General features: G+C 46.7%; 1 protein-coding gene across 1 annotated transcript; it reads left to right on the forward strand.

Annotated features, from left to right (window-relative positions):
• Window positions 1–292: 292 nt before the first annotated feature.
• On the forward strand, window positions 293–19,107 carry SYAP1 (synapse associated protein 1; the record flags this gene model as incomplete). The annotated part of the gene is made up of 9 exons (XM_084258469.1): window positions 293–485; window positions 4,086–4,204; window positions 4,967–5,033; window positions 7,299–7,372; window positions 10,046–10,185; window positions 13,699–13,847; window positions 15,685–15,743; window positions 16,152–16,299; window positions 18,743–19,107. The coding sequence occupies 9 exons, from the start codon at window positions 293–295 to the stop codon at window positions 18,868–18,870; spliced, it is 1,077 nt and encodes a 358-aa protein (XP_084114595.1). The 3' UTR covers window positions 18,871–19,107.
• Between the last annotated feature and the right edge of the window lie 939 nt (window positions 19,108–20,046).

Consider the following 20,046-nt stretch of genomic DNA (forward strand, 5'->3'; position numbering starts at 1 on the left):
GGGCGGGGCCGAGCTACGGGGAAAGCCCTTTGTCCGCTTTCCGCGCACGCGTAATAAAGCCACGTCAATAAACAGCGTGTGGGGGCGGGGCCTTTGGCCGGAAGTGACGCATTGAGGTCGACGGCGGATTTGTAATAGAGGCGGGGAGGCGGCCCGACGGGCGGCTCCGGGGCCGCACTTCCGGCTACCTTCCTGGGAGACGCGAGTCGTAGGATCTGAGTCGTAGGCGGCACCGGCTGGGGTCTCCCGTGGCCGGCACCGCGGCGGCGGCGGCGGCGGCCCGGCGAGCGGGATGTTCCGGGGTTTGAGCAGCTGGTTTGGCTTGGAGCAGCCGGCGGCGGGCGAGCGGCAGCCGGGGGGAGACGGGCCGCCCGCGGGAGACGCTCCACCGGAGCAGGGCTCCGAGGCGGTGGCAGGGACCGCCGAGGGGGAGCCGCAGCTAGCAGTGGACCAGGAGCTCCTTCACCAGGCCAGAGACCTCGGCAGTGAGTCTCCCCGACCCCCGAGACCAAAGAATGTCCCAGAGGGTCCGCCTCCCTCCTCTTCAACCCCCTGGGCGCGGGCCAGCTGGTCGGAGGGCGGTGAGGAAGGTGTGTCTGTCGGTCCTTTCAAGACAGTAGAGTTTGGTGAGGACCTTGGCAGGGCCGAAGCTTCACCTAGCAGTTAAATCCTGCGCCTGGAGTTCCTGGTCACTCTTTACAAAGTGTAAACAATGGGAGAAAGTCACTCTTTACAAAGTGTAAACAATGGGAGCAGGGCCGCACTAAAGCCGTGTGACCCGAGTTAGTTAGGTTTGTCGAGAAATCTTTTCGTTCCACTCGCCGACTTTCACCTCCACACCCTTACACGCTCTGAAAAGGGGACTTGAGTTGGTTGGAAAGGTGTCTTTTTGCCCTGAGGACAGAATGAGTGCACCGAAGTAAGTCTTGGAGGACTTGCTCAAGGTTTGCGTTCAGGTTAGTCTCCTTTTTAGGTACAGTGGGACCTTTTTCCTTAAGGCGGGAGAGTAGCTGCCAGTTACTGTCTAGGATGTGCAAGTTTCAGTAGTAGATGTTGTATGAATGGTATCATTTCGTATGCTAAAGGCTCTAGTGACTTCGGAGAGGCCCCGATTACAGGCTTAAAGTTATACTGATAGTAGGTGGTAGATCTGGAATTTGAACTTCGGTCTAATTTCAAAGCCCATGCTCTTTGCGAGGTTACAGGTTCGTTAGGAGAGATAAAGTGGTAGACTGGAAAAATACACACATTTTATGTAGTATATCTGATTCTGGAGAGACCTTGGCAGGCTTCAGTGTCAAGTCAGTGTGTTTGAAGAGGTGGGCCTTAAAGCAGACAGCACTGTATGTGAAAGAACTATAGCAGAGATAGATAATAAATTTAGCAAGCAGGGTTTTTTTTGAGATTTATTTATGCATACAAGAGCTGGGGCACAGGTCAGAGATTGGGGGGGGGGTTGGAGGAGGGGTGAGAAGACTCACCAGAGACAGTGAGAAGCAGAACAGGCAGACTGACTGAAATATACTGCTGAGGGGAGCAGCGGGCGAGTCAGGAGAGGTCTGCTGTGCCATGTGGGTGGCTCCCTGGCTGGTGGAGGATCGAACTCATGCTGCAGAGGCTGTTGATTGCTTTGTAGTGCGGTGCTTAACCCCCTGCACCACCAGGGAGCTGTTTAGCAAGCAGTTTTAAGACTCCTGAAAGGTATTAAAAAGGCAACACCACGAGGCAAGTTGGGAGCATGAGAGCGAAGAAGAGTGAAGAAATACATATTTGAATAGGAAAGACTCTTTGGGAAGTTTGTTGTGGGTGGAGAATACAAAATCTTAAATCATGGCAGTCCATAATATCAGCTCAGGCCCCCAGATAGTGCACAAGATATCTGGCACTAAGTGCTGTACAGTAAACATCCCTAAAGAGGGAACGACTATTTCCTGTGTAGGAAATTGGAAAGAAATTAGCCCAGACTATTTGAGGGATATGAGATGAATTCGACTAGAGCCGAGAAGTTATGGAAGGTAGATGGTATAGATAAAAGTGGGCAAGATAACGCATGGGGTTTACTGGATTTTCTAGAGCAGAGAGGGCCATTCTTATTTGTCTTGAGGGGAGAATCAAAAGTGGCTTATTGGGCCTTCCTGGTGGCCTAGGGGTTAAGTCTCAGCACTATCACCTGTAAGGCCTGAGTTTGATCCCTGGCCAGGGAGCTACCCACATATGGCGTAGCAGACCTCTCCTGTCTCTCCCTCTGCTCTCCTCAGCAGTGTTCTTCAGTCAGTCCACCTGTTCTGATCCTCACTCTGTCTGTGGTGAATCCTCTCACCCGCCCTGCACCTCTGGCCTATACCCTAGTTCTTGTACACACACACACACACCTCTTCTTGAAACTCAGGGCGCGCACACACAGACACACACACCTACCTCTTCTTGAAACTCAGGGCTTTATCCTCAACTTAAAACATCATGTATGTGTTAAGTGATGACGATCTCTGGATATTTTTAATAGGTTGTTTTTGATATGGCTGTCTACTTTGGAGCTTAATGCTGCCATCTATTTCCTCACTAGACTTTTTTGATGTTTGGAGAGGCTAAAGGTAAATGGAAGTACCCCCCCCCCCCGTTCCCTGCCCACACATGTATTGTAAATGTGAAGTTACCAAATAAATGAAAGCCCTTTGGGTTCTGAAATTTTTGTGATTTTTTAAAAAGATGTAAATGTCTGGTCTATACACAAATCTTCAGAAGGAGAGATATTTTTTATTTCTGTTGACCCTAAGAGGCATGATCTTTAAAAACACCCATCTGTGTTTCAGAAACTGAAATTAAACATCTCTGATCCTGACTCCCACTGAGTAGGTTAGTTTCTTTATCCTGTTTTATTTTTCATACAGAACTGGGATGTAGGCCAGAGGTGCAGGGGTGTGAGAAGATTCACCAGAGACAAAATGGGGAGCAGAACAGGAGGATCCACTGAAATACACTGCTGAGGGGAGCAGTGGGCGAGGCAGGAGAGGTCTGCTGTACAGTGTTGGTTAGCTCCTTGGCCGGGGATCGAACTCATGCCACGGTGGCTGGTGATAGCTTGATAGCACTGAGACTTTAACCCCTGGGCCACCAGAGAGATCCAGTTTCTTTAGCCTTTTAAACGCCCCAGGGAATGTCCTGGGAGCCTTATTTGTTCTGTAAATTCTTACCGAGTTCCTACCTTCAAGATAGGACCCAGAATACTTCTGGTTCATGGTGACTTATACATTTACACAACTCACCGGTTAACAGTGGTGGACACCCCGGCCTACATTCCACTACGACATCCAAAACCAAACCTCCCCATACTTGGCCGTGAGGCCTCCTGATAAACTTAGGCCCTCCTATGCTCATCTGCCTCAGAAAGAGGCAGTCCTGATTCTGGAGAGTGTGGCCTTTGAAATGATACTTATCTATACCTAGGCCTGCACCTGCAGAGCCTTGGTCCATATGTCTGGAGTCCTCAGGGAAGTTAACTTTGTTTTTCATTTTGTTTTGCAAAGGTGTCTTGTGTGTTGCAATTTTAATTTTTTCCTACATATCTGCTCATGATTGTTAGTTAAGGAGAATTTATATTATGACTTCCCCAAGATTCCTATTTGTTAAAAATCCCCCTAGATTTATTATGAGATGAGTTAATCTAAGAAGGAAGGCACCTTTTTTCCTTTGAAAACAGGAAGGAAGGAGGAGAAAAATATAAATGGGATATTTAGGGTGTAGGAAGGAAAGAAAAGAACGCAGAGCCTTGATCTTATGTGTGAAGTAGGAGGGGAGATGGCTGACTGAGCTATGTTAAAACTAGGGGCTGGATAAGGGCAAAACCAGTTTAAACAGCTGCTGGGGAGAACTGGGAGGTACATCTTTGAAAGCGTGGAATTGAAGACCCTGTACCCCCGACTGACCCGCCGAGAAAGAGGAGTGCAGTTGGCACTTCCCTGTCCTTGTTTCAGCCACAAGCACATGCCCTGTGGCCCAAGATTCTCATCAGCTGTGTAAGGGAAAAAACCGCAACTACAGTAAGCAGCGTACTTGAATGGAGCATCGACTTTTTTTATTCTTTACAGACTATCTGTTTAACTTTGCAACTGCTGCTACAAAAAAGATTACTGAGTCCGTTGCCGAAACAGCCCAGACGATAAAGAAATCGGTAGAAGAAGGAAAGATAGATGACATCATTGATAAGGTACAGGTCAATAGCTCTTGGAAGGAGAAATTTATGAGATTCATTAGCAGCTAATATGATTGTCCCTTCTTGCTATGAACTTTATTATCATTCTGATCATGAGATTCTTGGGTTTTTTTCCCCTCTCTTTTTGTGTAGCAAATGGCTGTGATATAAATGACATGATTTGGATAACCTTGGATTTTTAATATATTCTAATACATTGATACTTTCAGCCATACTAAACTACTCATTGTGAATTTACACTGTACCCATCTCGGAAGATATATAGGCCTTTGCATCATTCAGCTAAGTTTTCCAAGTCCTAGTCCATTAGGAACAGCCCTTTTTGACTCTAAGGAATGAGTTTGTTCATTTTTTTTGTGGTGGTAGAGTGGGGGCTTTGGAGATTTCACTTATGTTGGTCACTATTTAAACTGGGACGGTCATTCACGTTTGCTATTTAGATACTTGTGTTATGAGTATTATTTGTTAAAAATGAGATTCAATCTTTTACTTTTTTTTTTGGTAAAATGCAAAAGTTCACTTTTTAACTCATTTTATTTTTGCACTTGAAAGGATAATCCATCATAAAGGGGGTTGTATACTTAAAATTCAAAAACAGTGATCCCCTCTTGTTGGGGAAAGGGAAAAGTATCACTTTTTTTAGCCTTTTTATTTGAAGAAAATGAATAAAATGTCTCGTGTCCTTCACAAATCTTAGCTGTAAATCTTTTCTAATAATAAACTTTTCAAAGTAATTTGACTTTTTTTTTTTAACAGACAATTATAGGAGACTTTCAAAAGGAACAGAAAAAATTTGTTGAGGAACAGCATACAAAAAAATCAGGTATGCTATAGATTTCTTGTACATGACTGACTTACCTGCCAGGCTTTATCGGACTTCTGTGCCATGCCAGACACCATGCTTGGGGTAGCACAAAGGCACCTGGAAGAGACGGGCTCCTAAAACTTCAGGTTTCGAGGAAGAAAGAAAATTTGTTCCCTGCTGTTGGATGGTGGGTGAGGTCAGCCAGTGACGGGCCCCCTCTGGGGAGCTGACTGAGAGAGAGAGAATTCGCTTTCCTTTCTCACTTCATAACATGCCCAACCCAGTGCACTTAGCAAATGTTGGCTCCCTTCCCATTTTCTTCTGGAGAAAAAACGAAAGTGCTTTCCAGGGGAGTGACGCCACTGTGAAAAGTCCTGGCGTGTCTGGGAACTTGCACAATGCATTTCTTTGCGAACAAATGCTCCTCTAAATGCATACGATTTTAAGATCTCAGTCTATCTGCTTTTCTCACTTGGCAGTGCTCAAACACAAAACTGACCACATGTTTTTCAACTTGGCCTTAGTGTAAAACAATTTAATTGGCTTGAGCAGTGCCTCAAACGCACCTTAGTTGCTCCTAAGGTGAGTTCCCCATCAGGCATGGTTGCACCTAGGTAAACTCTCTGGGACAAATAAACGGTGCTAGTTAGAAGAACTTAGTGACCATGGGACGCTATACAATTGATCCTGGCTTGATGTAGGAGCTGTGTGGTGCCTCTGAAATGGGAGCTGTGAAGGAGTGGGAGTGAAAGGTTTGGAGGTGATTTCAGTTTTGAGGTGCCCATTAGATAGCTAGGTGAGAGGAAGATGTACAGGACAGGGAAGGGAATGCAGGTGGCATATCAAGAAAATTCCATGCCTTGGTTGCACTAGTCTAGTACCCAGTAACCACATGGGGCTAGTGACTGCCATAATGGACAGTGCAGAGATAGAACATTTCCTTCACTGAAGAAAGTTCTATTGGTCAGCACTCTTAAGTGATTGGGGTCCAGCAGCAGTTTGTCCCTGTTTGAAGAATGGAGAGGAAATCCATCTGTGATACAGATCGTTAGTCAGATCATATTAGTAAAATGGAAGTAAGTGAGCTCCTTGGGGCTCCCTGGTGGCATAGGGGTTAAGTCTGAGTGCTAACAAGCAATCACCACTATGGCCTGAGTTCGATCCCAGGCCAGGGAGCTAACTCAAATGGTGCTCCTTTCTCACCCGCTGCTCCCTTCAGTAAATCCACCTGTTCTGCTTCCCACTCTGACTCTGGTGAATCCTTTCACCCCCAGCTCCTCTGGCCTATACCCCAGTTGTTCTATACATAAATAATCTTGGGGGAAAAAGTAGGTGAGCTCGTTAATGACAAGTGTCAGGCAGGAAGAGAGTTGAGCGAGAGCTCCAGTTTAGGGGAAAGAGGACTGGAAGGAACTGACAGTTCCCAAATGCCTGCCAAGTGGTAGGCACTTTATATATAACATCTCACTTAATAAAAAGAAGGATCAGCAAGGCTAATAACTTGCTGAAAATCACTTAGCTGGTAAAAGATGAAACAAATCTGAATTCAGGATCGTCTGTTACATAATCCCCGTACAGTTACCAGCTTTTGGATATTTAACATTGATATGATATTCGTAGTATGATTTTGTCACCTGACCTCCTAATGTCTTTTTTTTTTTTTTAAAGATTTATTTTTTATTTATGCATACAAGAGCTGGCCAGGGATGCGGGGTGGTGAGAGGATTCACCAGAGACAGAGTGGGGAGCAGAACAGGCAGATTAACTGAAATACACTGCTGAGGGGAGCAGCGGGCGAGACAGGAGAGGTCTGCTGTGCCATGTGGGTTAGCTCACTGGCCAGGGATCGAACTCGTGCTACAGTGGCTGCCAAGAGCCTCATAGTACTGCAACTTAACCCCTTGCACCACAAGGGAGGCCCCAAATTGTGCATTCTTGGGCAGAACAATACAGATGTTGTTGTGTCCTTAGCATGCCACCTGGAGGCCCACAGGGCCACCTCTTCCTTGTTAGTGATGTTGATCCTGGTTACCTGATCGAGGTGTTGTCCAGTTTCTCCACTGTATAGTTCAAGGAGAGTAACTTTTTGCCAAATACACATATGCATGAGATTCGCACATTAAGTCTGTGTGTTGTGAGTTGAATCTTCCTATCTGGAACTGGTTGGTAAATTGAGAAATCATTGTGTGGAAAATTTCTCATTCATGATTTCAGCCACAGACTACAAAGTCACCCTGGTAACCTGTTGTTCCCTTTTCTTCTTCACTGTTTAAAACCTTCTAGAAGCGGCAGTGCCCCCGTGGGTTGACAGTAATGATGAAGAAACAATTCAGCAGCAAATCTTGGCCTTATCAGCAGTGAGTATCTTGTATTCCCTCTCCTGATTGTAGCCTTAGCAAAATGTTGTTCTATACAATTTTCTAAATATTTTGAGCTATTAGGAATATACACATCTGTGTGTGTGTTGTATATTTTTTTTAAGCCTTATCTTGCTTCTCCTTACTTTTTTCTTAACGGGAAAGGTAGCCTGTTACACAAAATAATCCTTTCAGTTTTAAAAGTATTCTTTTATGTTAAGATAATCTCTTGATATATGCTATCATATAAACTTTCAATGAAATGATTATAGTCTAAATTTTCTCTCTATCTGCTATATGTACCTGAAACTGAAATTGAAAGAAACAAAATTCCATAAACCGGCCCACAGAAATTTTCTGAGGACTTCAGAGGGAACATTGGGACACCAGTTTTCAATCGGGTAGCACCTGATGGTTCCAGAAAGCACTTTCTCACACATTATTTCTGAGCCTCACCAAAGGTTGGTGAGGCAGGCAGGAGATTTTATCACCATTGTCCAGGTGTGGGAGCTGAGTCTCAGAGGTGACATTCACCTCTTACCTGCGTCTCCACTGGGCTGTGAACTCTCAGCAGGCAGAGGCTGGCTTTGATCTCTCCGCACACAGCTCCCCACCTGGCGTGGGACTGAGCCAGTAGAGCATTTCATTATATCACTGGTTTTCAAACTGTTTTTAACCTATTCTTTTACTTTCTTTTTAATAATGAAAGTTGTAAATGGGACTGCAGTCTAGAAAACAACTGTAAGGATAGAGCTGGGCTTTTCCACCCTTCCGCTGCCATCCTCCGGGACATTTTTTTTCCTTTCCATTAGCTCTTTAAAGGCCTGAGCATCCATTACCAGCCCAATGTCAATACCGTGTCTCTAATGGGAGGGAATGTAAGCATCGCGAAGGCAGGTACTCCTGTGCTGTGCCCTGCTGAGCAGGTGGCACCACGCCTGGAGCACGCGGCACTGAGCGAGTCTCTGCTGAACGCAATGCATTGAGTGCTGCACACAGACATAGCTGACACCGGAGTGGCACAATTTCACCACGACAGAGAGGCTTTGACACTGTCTTCAGCACAGCTTTTGTGATGGCTGATGGATTTGTTAATGGATAGGTTAAATTTCTCTAGTGAAGACATCCAGAAATACTTAGAAAAATAAGCTGTGTCTTTCGCTGCCCCTCGTGTAACAGTCCGGAAGTGAATGGTCCAGGTAGGTGTGCTATGCCCGTGGAGTCATCTAGAGACCCAAGTTTTTCCTGCCCTACTTCTCACACCCACCCTAGACTGATGTGGTGTGACTTCCACATGGCGAGCCAGCTTCCTGTGGCCATGGCTGCCTTTTAGCCGTGGGGAGTGGGAAGGATGTGAGCAGGCCAGACCATTTGAAGGATGAGACTCAGACACTGCACCTGTCACTCAGGCCCACATCTCTTTGGTAGCTTGGGGCACACAGCCATCCCCAGATGGCCTCGATGCCAGGGAGCCTGGGAAATCCGGTCTCTGGCCACCTGGCCACGTGCCCAGCTGGAACTCAGAGTTGTGGTCCGAAAAGAAAGGAGGGAAGAAATGAATTCTGGGAGACAATTCGCGAGCTGTGCCAGAGTTGCCTTGCATTCTCTGTCTTGCCAGGCATGCATTTGGGACAATGCAGAGTAGGATAGAGTGGCCCTTCCAACTCCCTGTTTAAATGGGGAGCTGTTTGGGGCCACATAGTACATGAAAAGAAGCCGATCGTGCAGTTGTCATTTGGGGCTTGTGAGAGCACACTCCATCAGCAGATTGTTTTTGGTAACTACTCTGGGCCAAGCCTTGTCCTCAGACTTGAGAGAAAAGACACTCCCCCAAGAGTCTGCAAACTTGCTAAGCTGCTCAGTGGAGACAGCAACACCCTTCCTCCCTGTGGTTAGTGCCAGGGCACGGGCGCTGGGGCGAAGGGAAAAGGATGCTCCCGTGGGAGCTTCTGAGGCGCAGTGACCCTGGAGTCATTGAGTCTTAGGAGGAGGATGTGGGGGTGGGGGTAGTGCTGGATGTCCAGGTAGGGGTATTGGAGGCAGTTAGGTGTGACTGGACTGTAGGATGAAGGTGGAGAAGTGGATGAAGAGCCAGATCATGAAGGCCTTTTTAAGCCATTCTGACAATTTTAGATTTTACCTTAGAGGCAACAGAAGTCCTTGAAATATTCCAGTTCTAGGTAAAATGTTTTTCTTGGGGCAGTGTGGAACGAATGTTGCTGTGACGAGGGTTGTGGGCTGGAGACAGCTGCTCGCTAGAAGCCCAGGGGAAACATTGGGACAATTTCAGGCATTGACATTTTTGCATCAGAAGGTAAAGCGGCAGCCTCTCTGGTGGCTTAGAGGTTAAATCTCAGTGCTATCACCCCTAAGGCCTGAGTTTGATCCCCAGCCAGGGAGCTGACCCACGGTGATTTCAAGCTGTAGCATTCCAAATGATGGCACGATTGAATTTCCTGGCCTCCTACGAGGCTCTCTTCGGTTGAGAGCGTTGGGAACTATATGAGCAGAGTTATCCTCTGTGTGCTCTTACGTGGCCAGGTTAACGATAACTCGGTGCTCTTTGTGGCTGACGTCTTCAGATGAATTCAGTATTTGTAAAATCAATGATGCATTGTTACAGCCTAATTGCATTCTGTGGTTTTCCCCACGTTCTTCCCCTGTTTTTCAAAGGACAAGAGGAATTTCCTTCGCGACCCTCCAGCTGGTGTGCAGTTTAATTTTGACTTTGACCAGATGTACCCCGTGGCCCTGGTCATGCTCCAAGAGGATGAGCTGCTGAGCAGGATGAGATTCGCCCTGGTTCCCAAACTGTAAGCAGCCTGTTCTCCAACCCTAGTGGCGCACACGCACAGCAGCTGTTTGTGTGTTCTGTCGGCCGTGCTTGTGTGTGCAGCGACAGGAGGGGTCATGGAATGGGGCCAGGACAGCCTCATACTTGCTGCTCATAAAAATTGGCTCTGCAGAGCTTCAGCACCTCCCCATCTCTCTCTCTCTCTCTCTCTCTCTCTCTCTCTCTCTCTCTCACCCTCTCACCCTCTTCTCTCTCTCTCACCCTCTTCTCTTTCTCTCTCTCTCTCTCTCTCACACACACACAAACACACTCACACTCACACACATGTGCGCACATACACAAGCACACTTCAGAATCCATACTGATAATGGACTTTTCCAGAAATTTAGGATGCAGATAAGATGCACTCCTTGATCCCAGGTTAGAAGGTAGATGGGCGAATTGAGAATACAGAAACAACGAACATGCCGCCACCTTACTGAAGAAAGTGAGCTTTCCCCGCCCTCAGGACCCCACCTGCTCTTTTTCCACTCAGGCGCGCTCGCCAGCTGCAGTGCCTTTCTCTTCCCCACTGCGGCCCTTCCTCCTACCGAAGGCCCTCGCTCTGGAAGTCGCGCTTGTCCTTCCAGCTGCAGCTCAAGCGTGGCTTCTGTGACACCCCTACCTGGCCTCAGCACTGGCTCGGGCTCCCTGCCTGCCTGCCTGCCTGGGTTCTCCCACTCCTGTCCTGGCTCCGGCCCCTTGGTTTGAATGTGCACACTTTCTGAGTCAGCGCACCCTTCTTGCTGGGAATGCCTTTTTTGTCGTGCTTTGTTCTCACTGTGAATGGACGCACCTTGCTCTTCTCTGAGGGCGAGAAGCAGAGTCTTCTCTGCTCACACACAAACAGGACTTCTAAACTTTTCCTTTGAGATACTTTTTCTGAACAGCACCTATCATTAACCAGGAATAAGTTAGAAAATAAAGCAAATACTTGCTCTTTCTTTCCAAATGACTTAGTATATTAGCACTTGCCTGTGACAGCAGTGCTGGCATGTGATGGGGCCCTGCTGGTGCATCACAGGCACCCTCTGATGCCTGGGTCTTGATGCCAGTCAGGACATCACACATTCATTCCAACTCGGACTGTGACATATGCCCATTGCTTCTCAGAGGGTGTTCATGGCATGCTAATGCCAGAACAGTCCACGGGAACGTAGTGGTCAGTTTGAGACTTACTACTTCTGATGGATCTCTTTACCACGCTCAGTCACCTGCGTTGTGACTCCGCAGAGGGCAGCCATTTCCACCGTGTGCCCCTGTGACCACCTTCTCATGCAGCAAGAGAGAGACTGGAAAAGAAAACAATGCAAATGTTTGTTTCCAGTAAGAGGGCAAACATTGCCCGTGACCCACCATAAACTTGTTTCAATTTGGACGTTTCATAGAGCTCAGAGTTAAAGTGAAAATAGGCCAACAGGTGCAACAGGTGCAGCAGACCTCTCCTGTCTCCCCGCTGCTCCCCTCAGCAATGTATTTCAGTCAGTCTGCCTGTTCCCCGCTCTGTCTCTGGTGAGTCCTCTCACCCCCCACACCTCTGGCCTGCACCTCAGTGTGCTCCTTCTACCCTTTTGTCATGTCTACCAGCAAAGCATTGTTAGAACACAAAATGAGTGACTGCTCCAGGCAGACAGAAACCCTGCACAGAATCTGCAGGTCACCACAGCTGGCCCTTCCTTCGCTGTCCTCAGGGCGTGCGTGCATGTGTGTGTGTGTGCGCGTGTGCAGTCTTATTTTGTCTTCACTCAAGATTTGTATTTCATTGCTCTGAGATGACGTAGTTACTAGTGTTTGTTATTATTTTGAAATAATCACAAGCTTATTGAAAGGCTGGCAATGCAGCGTAAAGAGCTCTTTTTCTGAATCGTGAGGCCCCATCACCCTTGAGTGCTTTCGAATGTATTTCCTATGAACAAGATTCTCCTCCATGACCACAGTGTAACCAGCTGAATCAGGAGGTGAGTGGTCACTCACGTGACTGCCTTCTGATTCCCACACTCTGCTTGCATCTACCATGTGTCCCCATGATATTCTTTGCAGCACAAGGATGCAGGTCAAACTGTTTCAGTGCCTCACCAGCCTCCTTCAATCTGTTGCATCCTGTCAGGTGGTGCACACTGCCACTTTGTCCCAGTAGTTTGGTCACTTGATGAAGGTGGTGTCTGCCTGGCTTCTTGACTAGAAGATTGTTCCTTTCTTTTTTGAGACGATAGGTATTTTCTAGGGATGTACTCTGAAACCGTTAAGTATTCCATTCCTCCTGTACCTGGTGGTGGGGTCATGCGTTGTGTCTGTGTGGACGCACGGTCCTGTCGTATTGGAGTTACAGCCCACTGCTGGCATCTCATGCTCAGAGTATCAGGTTTGGCCGGTGGGCCCATTCAAGCTGCCTGCTGTGTCCTTTTCACTCATCCCCCCTCTATTCTTCCAGCACGTCCTTATTTTCTGGCACAAGAGAGTCCAGGGTCATCTTGTTTCCCTCCTCTAAACCGGGAATTAGCCATTTGTCCAAGGACCGCTGATTCCTTTGAGTGGACAGTGGTATTTATAAACCAACATCCGAGCACTGGGTATGCTCGTTGCTTTTGGGGCATTACTAGTGCCTGGCCTGCTTGTGGACAGCTAGGGAATATGAGTGTGCTCATGTACACACACACACTCACATACACTCACTCACTTGCATCTCTGCTGAGTGAAAGCCATGTGTTCATAGTGATTCCCCACAGCAGGGATCATCCTAGCACTTACCCTCTTCATGTTTGCGCCTGCCTCCCTTCTCATGGTGACACCGAGATTCCACCACCCTTAGCATTTTTACTTAATGTGTAAGCAACCTTCCATTTGCCACCGCCCCCTCCCCTGCTCAGACACCCTCTGGCCTGTTCAGACATCTCACTCCCCTTTGCAGACCACCTCCCAGCCCCCATGTGGACACTTGGCCAGAACATCCCAAGCTGGGCGATTCTGATTGTAGCCAGATTTGAGAACCTCTGGTCTCAGGTTGGACTGCACTTCAGCCTTTTTGCCTCTCTCCTCCCTGCTAGCTCCTATTGATTGGTAGTTATTTGCAAGCTGCCAAACATTTCCTTTCACAATGAACAATACCCACAATCCTTTCTTCTCACTGCCTGCAAGCACTTAAGCCTCTGAATAATCGGTGGAGCCCTGGCCCTGCTTTCATTCTCCCAGCTAGAGGGCAGGAGGTGCTGCTTCTGCATCTCGGGGTGGCTTGCTTTCCTCCCTGGGCAGCGGTGCGCTTGTGAAAATACCAAGAAACACTGAGGCCTCCTTGGTTTCCGCTGCTGTGGAGAGGAGAGGAGAGGATAGCTATTCGCATCCTGTACTCAGCTTTCATTCAAAGGCAAATGAGAATGTCCTTTGAATTGAAAATGCCCCTAAAAAAATCATCTATTCTAGTCTCCACTACAGCAAAGAAGCCCTGGTGCATTTGTGTGTGCGCAGTCTCAAACGTGGTGTTGTCTGTCTTTAAAAGCGTGAAGGAAGAAGTGTTTTGGAGGAACTACTTTTACCGCGTCTCCCTGATCAAGCAGTCCGCCCAGCTCACGGCCCTGGCCGCCCAGCAGCAAGCTGTGGGGAAGGAGGAGAAAAGCCTGGGCAGAGAGGATGAGCTGCCCCTGCCAGGTACGTTCAGAGCACGCTCTGGTGACCACACCTGAGGGGAGAAGCCATATATTGTCCCAAAATTAACAACAATGTAAGAAAAAATTACTGAATTAAAAAAAAAGTCACTTTCAGGATATTCTTTTTTTTTTTTTTTTTTTTTAAAGATTTATTTTTTTATTTATACAAGCACTGGGTACAGTCAGAAGCGTGGGAGGGCAAGAGAATTCACCAGAGCCAGAGCGGGGAGTAGAGCAGGCAGAAGGACCGAAGTACACTGCTGAGGGGAGCAGCGGGCGGCAGGAGAGGTCTGCGCGCCATGTGGGACCCTCCTTCGGTGGCCGGGGAGCAGCCGGGGATAGAACCGGCGCTGCAGAGGCTGCGGGCAGCTTCGCAACCCAGCGCTCAACCACTGCGCCACCGGGGAGGCCCGACTTTCAGGATATTCTTAACTTGGAGACTCTCATGAGCTTGTCATCTCGAATGTACCAGAAACGTCACCCTCATCTAATGAGACATTCTTTCCTGAAGAAACGTTCATTCTTGTAGCCCTTTCTCTCACTCCATTCACACGTCTTTCCTTTCCTTTGCTTTCTTTCATTCTTCAGATTTTTTTATTTCTCTTTATTTCTCCCTAATCATCTCATCTCTTCCCTTGTCCTGTACTTTGGGACATTGCCCCTCTGTCCTCCCCCAGTCCCTTCTCCCCGCCTTGATTCTCAGTTTTCCACCCACCCTGCGGTTTTCCCAGTCCGGGCGTGCATCGCTTCACATTTTGATCAGTGACACTGGCCCTGACAGGTTGTACTGTACCGCCCGGTAGGGGGTGGCGCCGCCATCCAGGTGGGCGTAAGAATTACTCTCGTGTGCTTCCACACAGTGACAGAATCACCTAATGACACAATTCTCAGGTGTCATCCCCTCAGAAGCAAGCTCCATTCCACTCCAGCTTAACAAGCGTCTGACTCGGAACTAGGCACCATTAAATTAAACATTTTACCTCTCTGTACTGTGACAGTTTACGCCTAGTTGTTGGGGAAAGTGTTTTATAATATTAGCAGAGATTTAACAACAGTAGAAACAGCTAAAATAAATGTATTTTGTGAATTATTTTTAACATCTGATGAGTACCGGCTATAGGTGCTAGTTACAGTGGGACACAGGCCCTTCATGGGATTTTAAATGATTATGCAAAACGGAGTCCCAGGCATGGGTTGTGCAGGACGGGTCCTGACCCTAGGTCTCGGTTTTGATGTTGCTCTGCTCAGTTAAATCTGATACTTTGCATATAGTTATTAATACAAATCCCAATTGCCTTTCATTCTTTAGTATTTCTTTTTATTAATTATGTTAGAAAATACCCTTTTACCAAATGCTTCCTGTGTCACAAAATGGGCTTGAGGACTGTGCTCAGTAAAAACTGTTCCTCTGGTAAGGTTAGTCAGATAGGAAGCAGCGCCTGAGAACAAGGAGATGCCGTGATTGAGGATGCCACACTGTGCTCTCTGACCCTCGTGACCAAAGGGAAACTGGATAAAGAACCTCATTCTCTTTATCATAAAGAAAGAGCAGAACTACTTTGCAATCAATTTTGCCAAAACTGAAGTCAAAAATTATTTCTTGCTGGAAATTTTATAAAGGGGGCATCAGATATGATGGCGTGTTAAAAACATCTCCATTAAGATAGAGGTTGAGATGGTTTCTCATGGCTGTTTCTTGTAATAACTTAGAAGGAGCTTAACATAAAAGCTCATTTCTGAAAATTATTTAGTATCATCATGTGGATATTTTAGTTGTTATAAATATGCATTCTGAATTGAATCAAGCAATTATTGTCTCTCTTATTCTCACTTCTTAGAGGCAGTACGGCCCAAAACGCCACCTGTCGTAATCAAATCTCAGCTTAAAACTCAAGAGGTAATACAGTTTTACGTTGTACCTAGTAGTTGTGTGAAAATGAAATAACTGTTAACTATCTCAGATACCGTTCACATTCTTGTGGGTCTTACCTGTTCTGGAGCGGGTCAAGTTCTTACCTAGTTAAGGACCTACAGCTGAGACAGGCGCTTTCCTGCCATAATCCTAGATAAGCTCATGGGGGGTTGGATTAATGGCTGCAGTCACCCAAACTGGGAGTGAGCACCCTCGCTTTCCCTGTGACTGCTCTAGTTCTCGAGCCCTGACGCTTGGAAGGTTAGAAGGCTGGAGAGCAGCGCCCATCGGACTAGGAACTACAGACTCTGCTTTAGGTCGTGGCCTGAGCACGAGGGCTCTGGCATGTGTCGCTTCAGACCCCATTTCCAGAGTTCATTTGTTGCATTTCAGGATGAAGAGGAAATTTCTACCAGCCCAGGTGTTTCTGAATTTGTCAGTGATGCCTTCGACACCTGTAACTTAGACCAGGAGGACCTGAGGAAGGAAATGGAGCAGCTGGTGCTGGACAAAAAGGAGGGAGAGACAGCCGCACTGGAAGGTACCCAGCAAACAATTCTTTTCCCCAATTCAAAGTTGATGGTAGAACATTGTTCTCCTGCAGCATATACATAAAAATCTGTTGTTACTTTGGCATCAAAATTGCCCCTCTGTTCCCCACTATAAGGTGGGTGCTGGGCAGATGTGCGCAGACCCCAGGCCCCTCGGCCCTAAGCTTGCACAGAAGCATAGAGAGGAGAAACTGGGACCCAGAGAGGTGAAGTCATTTGTCCCAAGCAGGCGGGGCTGTGTGCTCGTCCTTCAACAGGGTGCTGCCCTTGGCCTGCCGCTCTAGGCTGGAGCCCCACTTGGGTCTGCACTGGGTGTTGGAGAGCCTTTCCGAGCTGCTGTGTGTCACAGGAGCATTGCGCTGGCAAGGGGCGGGCTGCCATCTGAAACATTAAGTAATTCAGAAAACAAGTCCAGGGTGGGGGCGGGGGCTGCTTTCCTGGGGATAACAGGACAAGTTACGACGAACAGCAAAGGCCTGCATCAGTCACCATTGAATGAAGAGTGGCTTAGGAGCCTTCTGAGACTTGGCACTCTCGGGGGGCTGGCTGTTCCCTCAGTTGTGCAGAGTACGTGTGAGAACACTCGCCTCCCAGGGGCTGCAAGCAGGGAGGAAGTAAAAACCCAGGCTGGGGCCTCCCCGGTGGCGCAGCGGTTGAGCGCTGGGTGGCGAAGCTGCCCGCGGCCTCTGCAGCGCCGGTTCGATCCCCGGCTGCCCCCCGGCCACCGGAGGAGGGTCCCACATGGCGCGCAGACCTCTCCTGCCGCCCGCTGCTCCCCTCAGCAGTGTGCTTCGGTCCTTCTGCCTGTTCTGCTCTCCGCTCTGGCTCTGGTGAATTCTCTCACCCTCCCGCGCTTCTGACTGTACCCAGTGCTTGTATGCATGTATGTATAAATCAATCAATCAATCAATCAATCAATCTTTAAAAAAAAAAACCCAGGCTGGCCAGGCCCTTAGATACCTCCCAGCAGCTCTCTGATAGAGGGGGCTGCTGGCCACTGAGCAAGGAAGGTGGGCATGAGCCCTGGGTGTTGTGGGCATCAGCTGGCACAACTCCACACAGCTTCCATGGTTGCTGGGGATGACACTAGCAGGGGCCTCGCAGGAGGCTGGAAGGAGCCCTGGCTCGGGTTGGCCACTCCAGGCAAGCTGTTTTTTCCCAGAATGCCATGCTAGTTTTATTTGGACCATTTAATATTCTTCTATATAATAGATGCCTTAACACCTCCCACCCCCCCAGCTAAATTGTAAATTCCTCAAGGGCAGCTACACCTTGTTATCTCCTGCAGTTTCTAACATGGAGCTTAGTACCCAGTAAATACCTGGCATTTGTGAACTTGGTAGTTTGCAACCCAACAATCTTCCCATGAGGTTGCTGCTGTACAAAATGAAAACATTTGGCTTCTGTTTTCTTTTTAAATGGTTGACCTGTTGGTTTACTTGCTGTTTTATAACCGCATAGCAGCTGCCTTCTATACATACATATGAGTACACACGTGCAGGTATATTGAGTGTCTGAGAGGAAAGTAACAGTTTTCTATATCAACGTGAAGATCAGTTTGGGGGCTCAAATGGAGCCCCAGTGAGGAGCCAGGCTTCAGGAGCGACCGCCTGATTTCTGGTCCCCGGCTTTGTTGCCACTCCAAGGAGACTGCTGCTACCCTGTTCATTAAGCCCACACCGAGGAGCCTGCAGATCTGGTTCCATCTGAATGTCTGTTGCTGTCAAGCTGAGTGGCCTTGGGCTAGTCATTTAACCTCTCCACATGTACAATGCATGTAATAGTGCTAGCTAGTTCATGGATCATTCTAAGCATGAAAAGAGTGATATGGGGCCTCCCTGGTGGCGCAGCGGTTGAGCGCTGGGCTGTGAGCCCGCAGCCTCTGCAACGCCAGTTCATTCCCGGCCGCCGGCGAGGGCCCCACAAAAATAAATAAATAAATAAATAAATAAATAAATAAATAAATAAATAAATAAATAAATAAATAAATAAAATAAATGATGACATTTAAAAAAAAAAAAGAGTGATATGTAGAAAGCAGTTAGCCCAGTAGCAGGCTCAGAAAGTGCTAAGGAGGCATTAGCTGTTTTTGCTGCCATCATCACCGTTATCGGTAAAATATTTTGCAACCACATATTATCAATTATCCATTTAAATAGATGGACAAGTGGAGACCTGGGTGAAGCAAAGTAAATTCCCCACATTTACTGATGACGTCTGATACCTTTGCTTCTACATTTAACAAGTACCTTTCTAATCATATTTCTCGTTGTTCACTGTTCAAATTTGTTCAGCTTTTCTGGAGTGCACACAGTGATGCAACCTGAGACATTGAAAATTACTGTGGCTAAAACTTCACATAGATAATTATAGCTGAATTGTTAAAACCAGCATTATGAATTCAGAGACAATCTTTTCGTATGTTTCTTTCAGAGGATTCTGCAGACTGGGAAAAAGAACTGCAACAAGAACTTCAAGAATATGAAGTGGTAGCAGAATCAGAGAAACGAGATGAAAACTGGGATAAGGAAATAGAGAAAATGCTTCAGGAGGAAAATTAGTTGTATCCTGAAATAAAAGAATAATCCTTAACATGTTGTAACTGACATTAAATAGATATGGGCACTCACTGAATCAGAAAGCACTAGAGTACACCTTTTGAAATTCAAAATTACTCTTTTCAAGCTTAAAGTTGCCTCTTCTACTTAAAAAAAAAAAGTATATAGAGCAGTTATTCTAATAATCAAGAAAATGTTTTATGTAAAGTTTCTCTAATATAATTCTGCTTGGAGATGTTCTTCTGGTTGGTAGGAATATCTTTGCCACAAGTAAAATTTTACAGTTTGTCTTTTGTGAGGTCAAAAAAGTAACTTATTCAATTGTAGATTTCTAAACATTTCTACTTACTGCGTTTTTGTTGATACATGTCTGTTAAAGTACTTATTTAATGGGTTGATAACTATCAAAGTGTCCAAATTGTACCAAAGAACTTAAGAGGAAGCACTTTCAGAACAATTTTCTTGCAAGGTTTTTTCTAAAATTCCATCTGGAAGCCAAAAGATAAAATTTTATCTATTGATTTTAATGGTAAAACATCACACAATTTGACTTTGAGAAATACTGTGCAAAACAATTTTTCTTTGGGGCCTTTTCTTTCTTGTTTGTTTTTTAACTGTATCATGTTTAATAATCGTGTTTTCCTATTTTCACATCACAGTTTTTGTAGAAAGTAAGGCCATTCATCCTGTCTGTATTAATGACCTTCAGAAGCCAGTTTACCTTAAGTCTCTTGTTCTTATTTAAATCATCACCAGGTATAAATATTTTAGCTTTGTCTTAATTAAACTGTCAGTCTTTAGAAGATTGTATTCCTCTGAGTACAACTTACGGAATTTCATCGATCGGTCCTAGTTATATTCTGCTACACCAGCAGGCCCATGTTCAGAGAAAATGGAAAATGGTCATGTTAAAAGTGACTTAATTCATGTCAGGCATTCCCAAGGCATTTGCTTCCCAAACCTTTCATCGTTTTTAAGGAGCCTTTGTTTCATAAAGGGGAATAGAATTAAGATAATTCTTTATAAGAATAATACAAATATTGGGCCTCCCCGGTGGCGCAGCGGTTGAGCTCTGGGTTGCAAAGCTGCCCGCAGCCTCTGCAGCACCAGTTCGATCCCCAGCTGCTCCCCGGCCACCAGAGGAGGGTCCCACATGGCTCGCAGACCTCTCCTGCCGCT

The sequence above is a fragment of the Talpa europaea genome (assembly GCF_964194135.1).
Source record: "Talpa europaea genome assembly, chromosome: X".
NCBI lineage: Eukaryota > Metazoa > Chordata > Mammalia > Eulipotyphla > Talpidae > Talpa > Talpa europaea.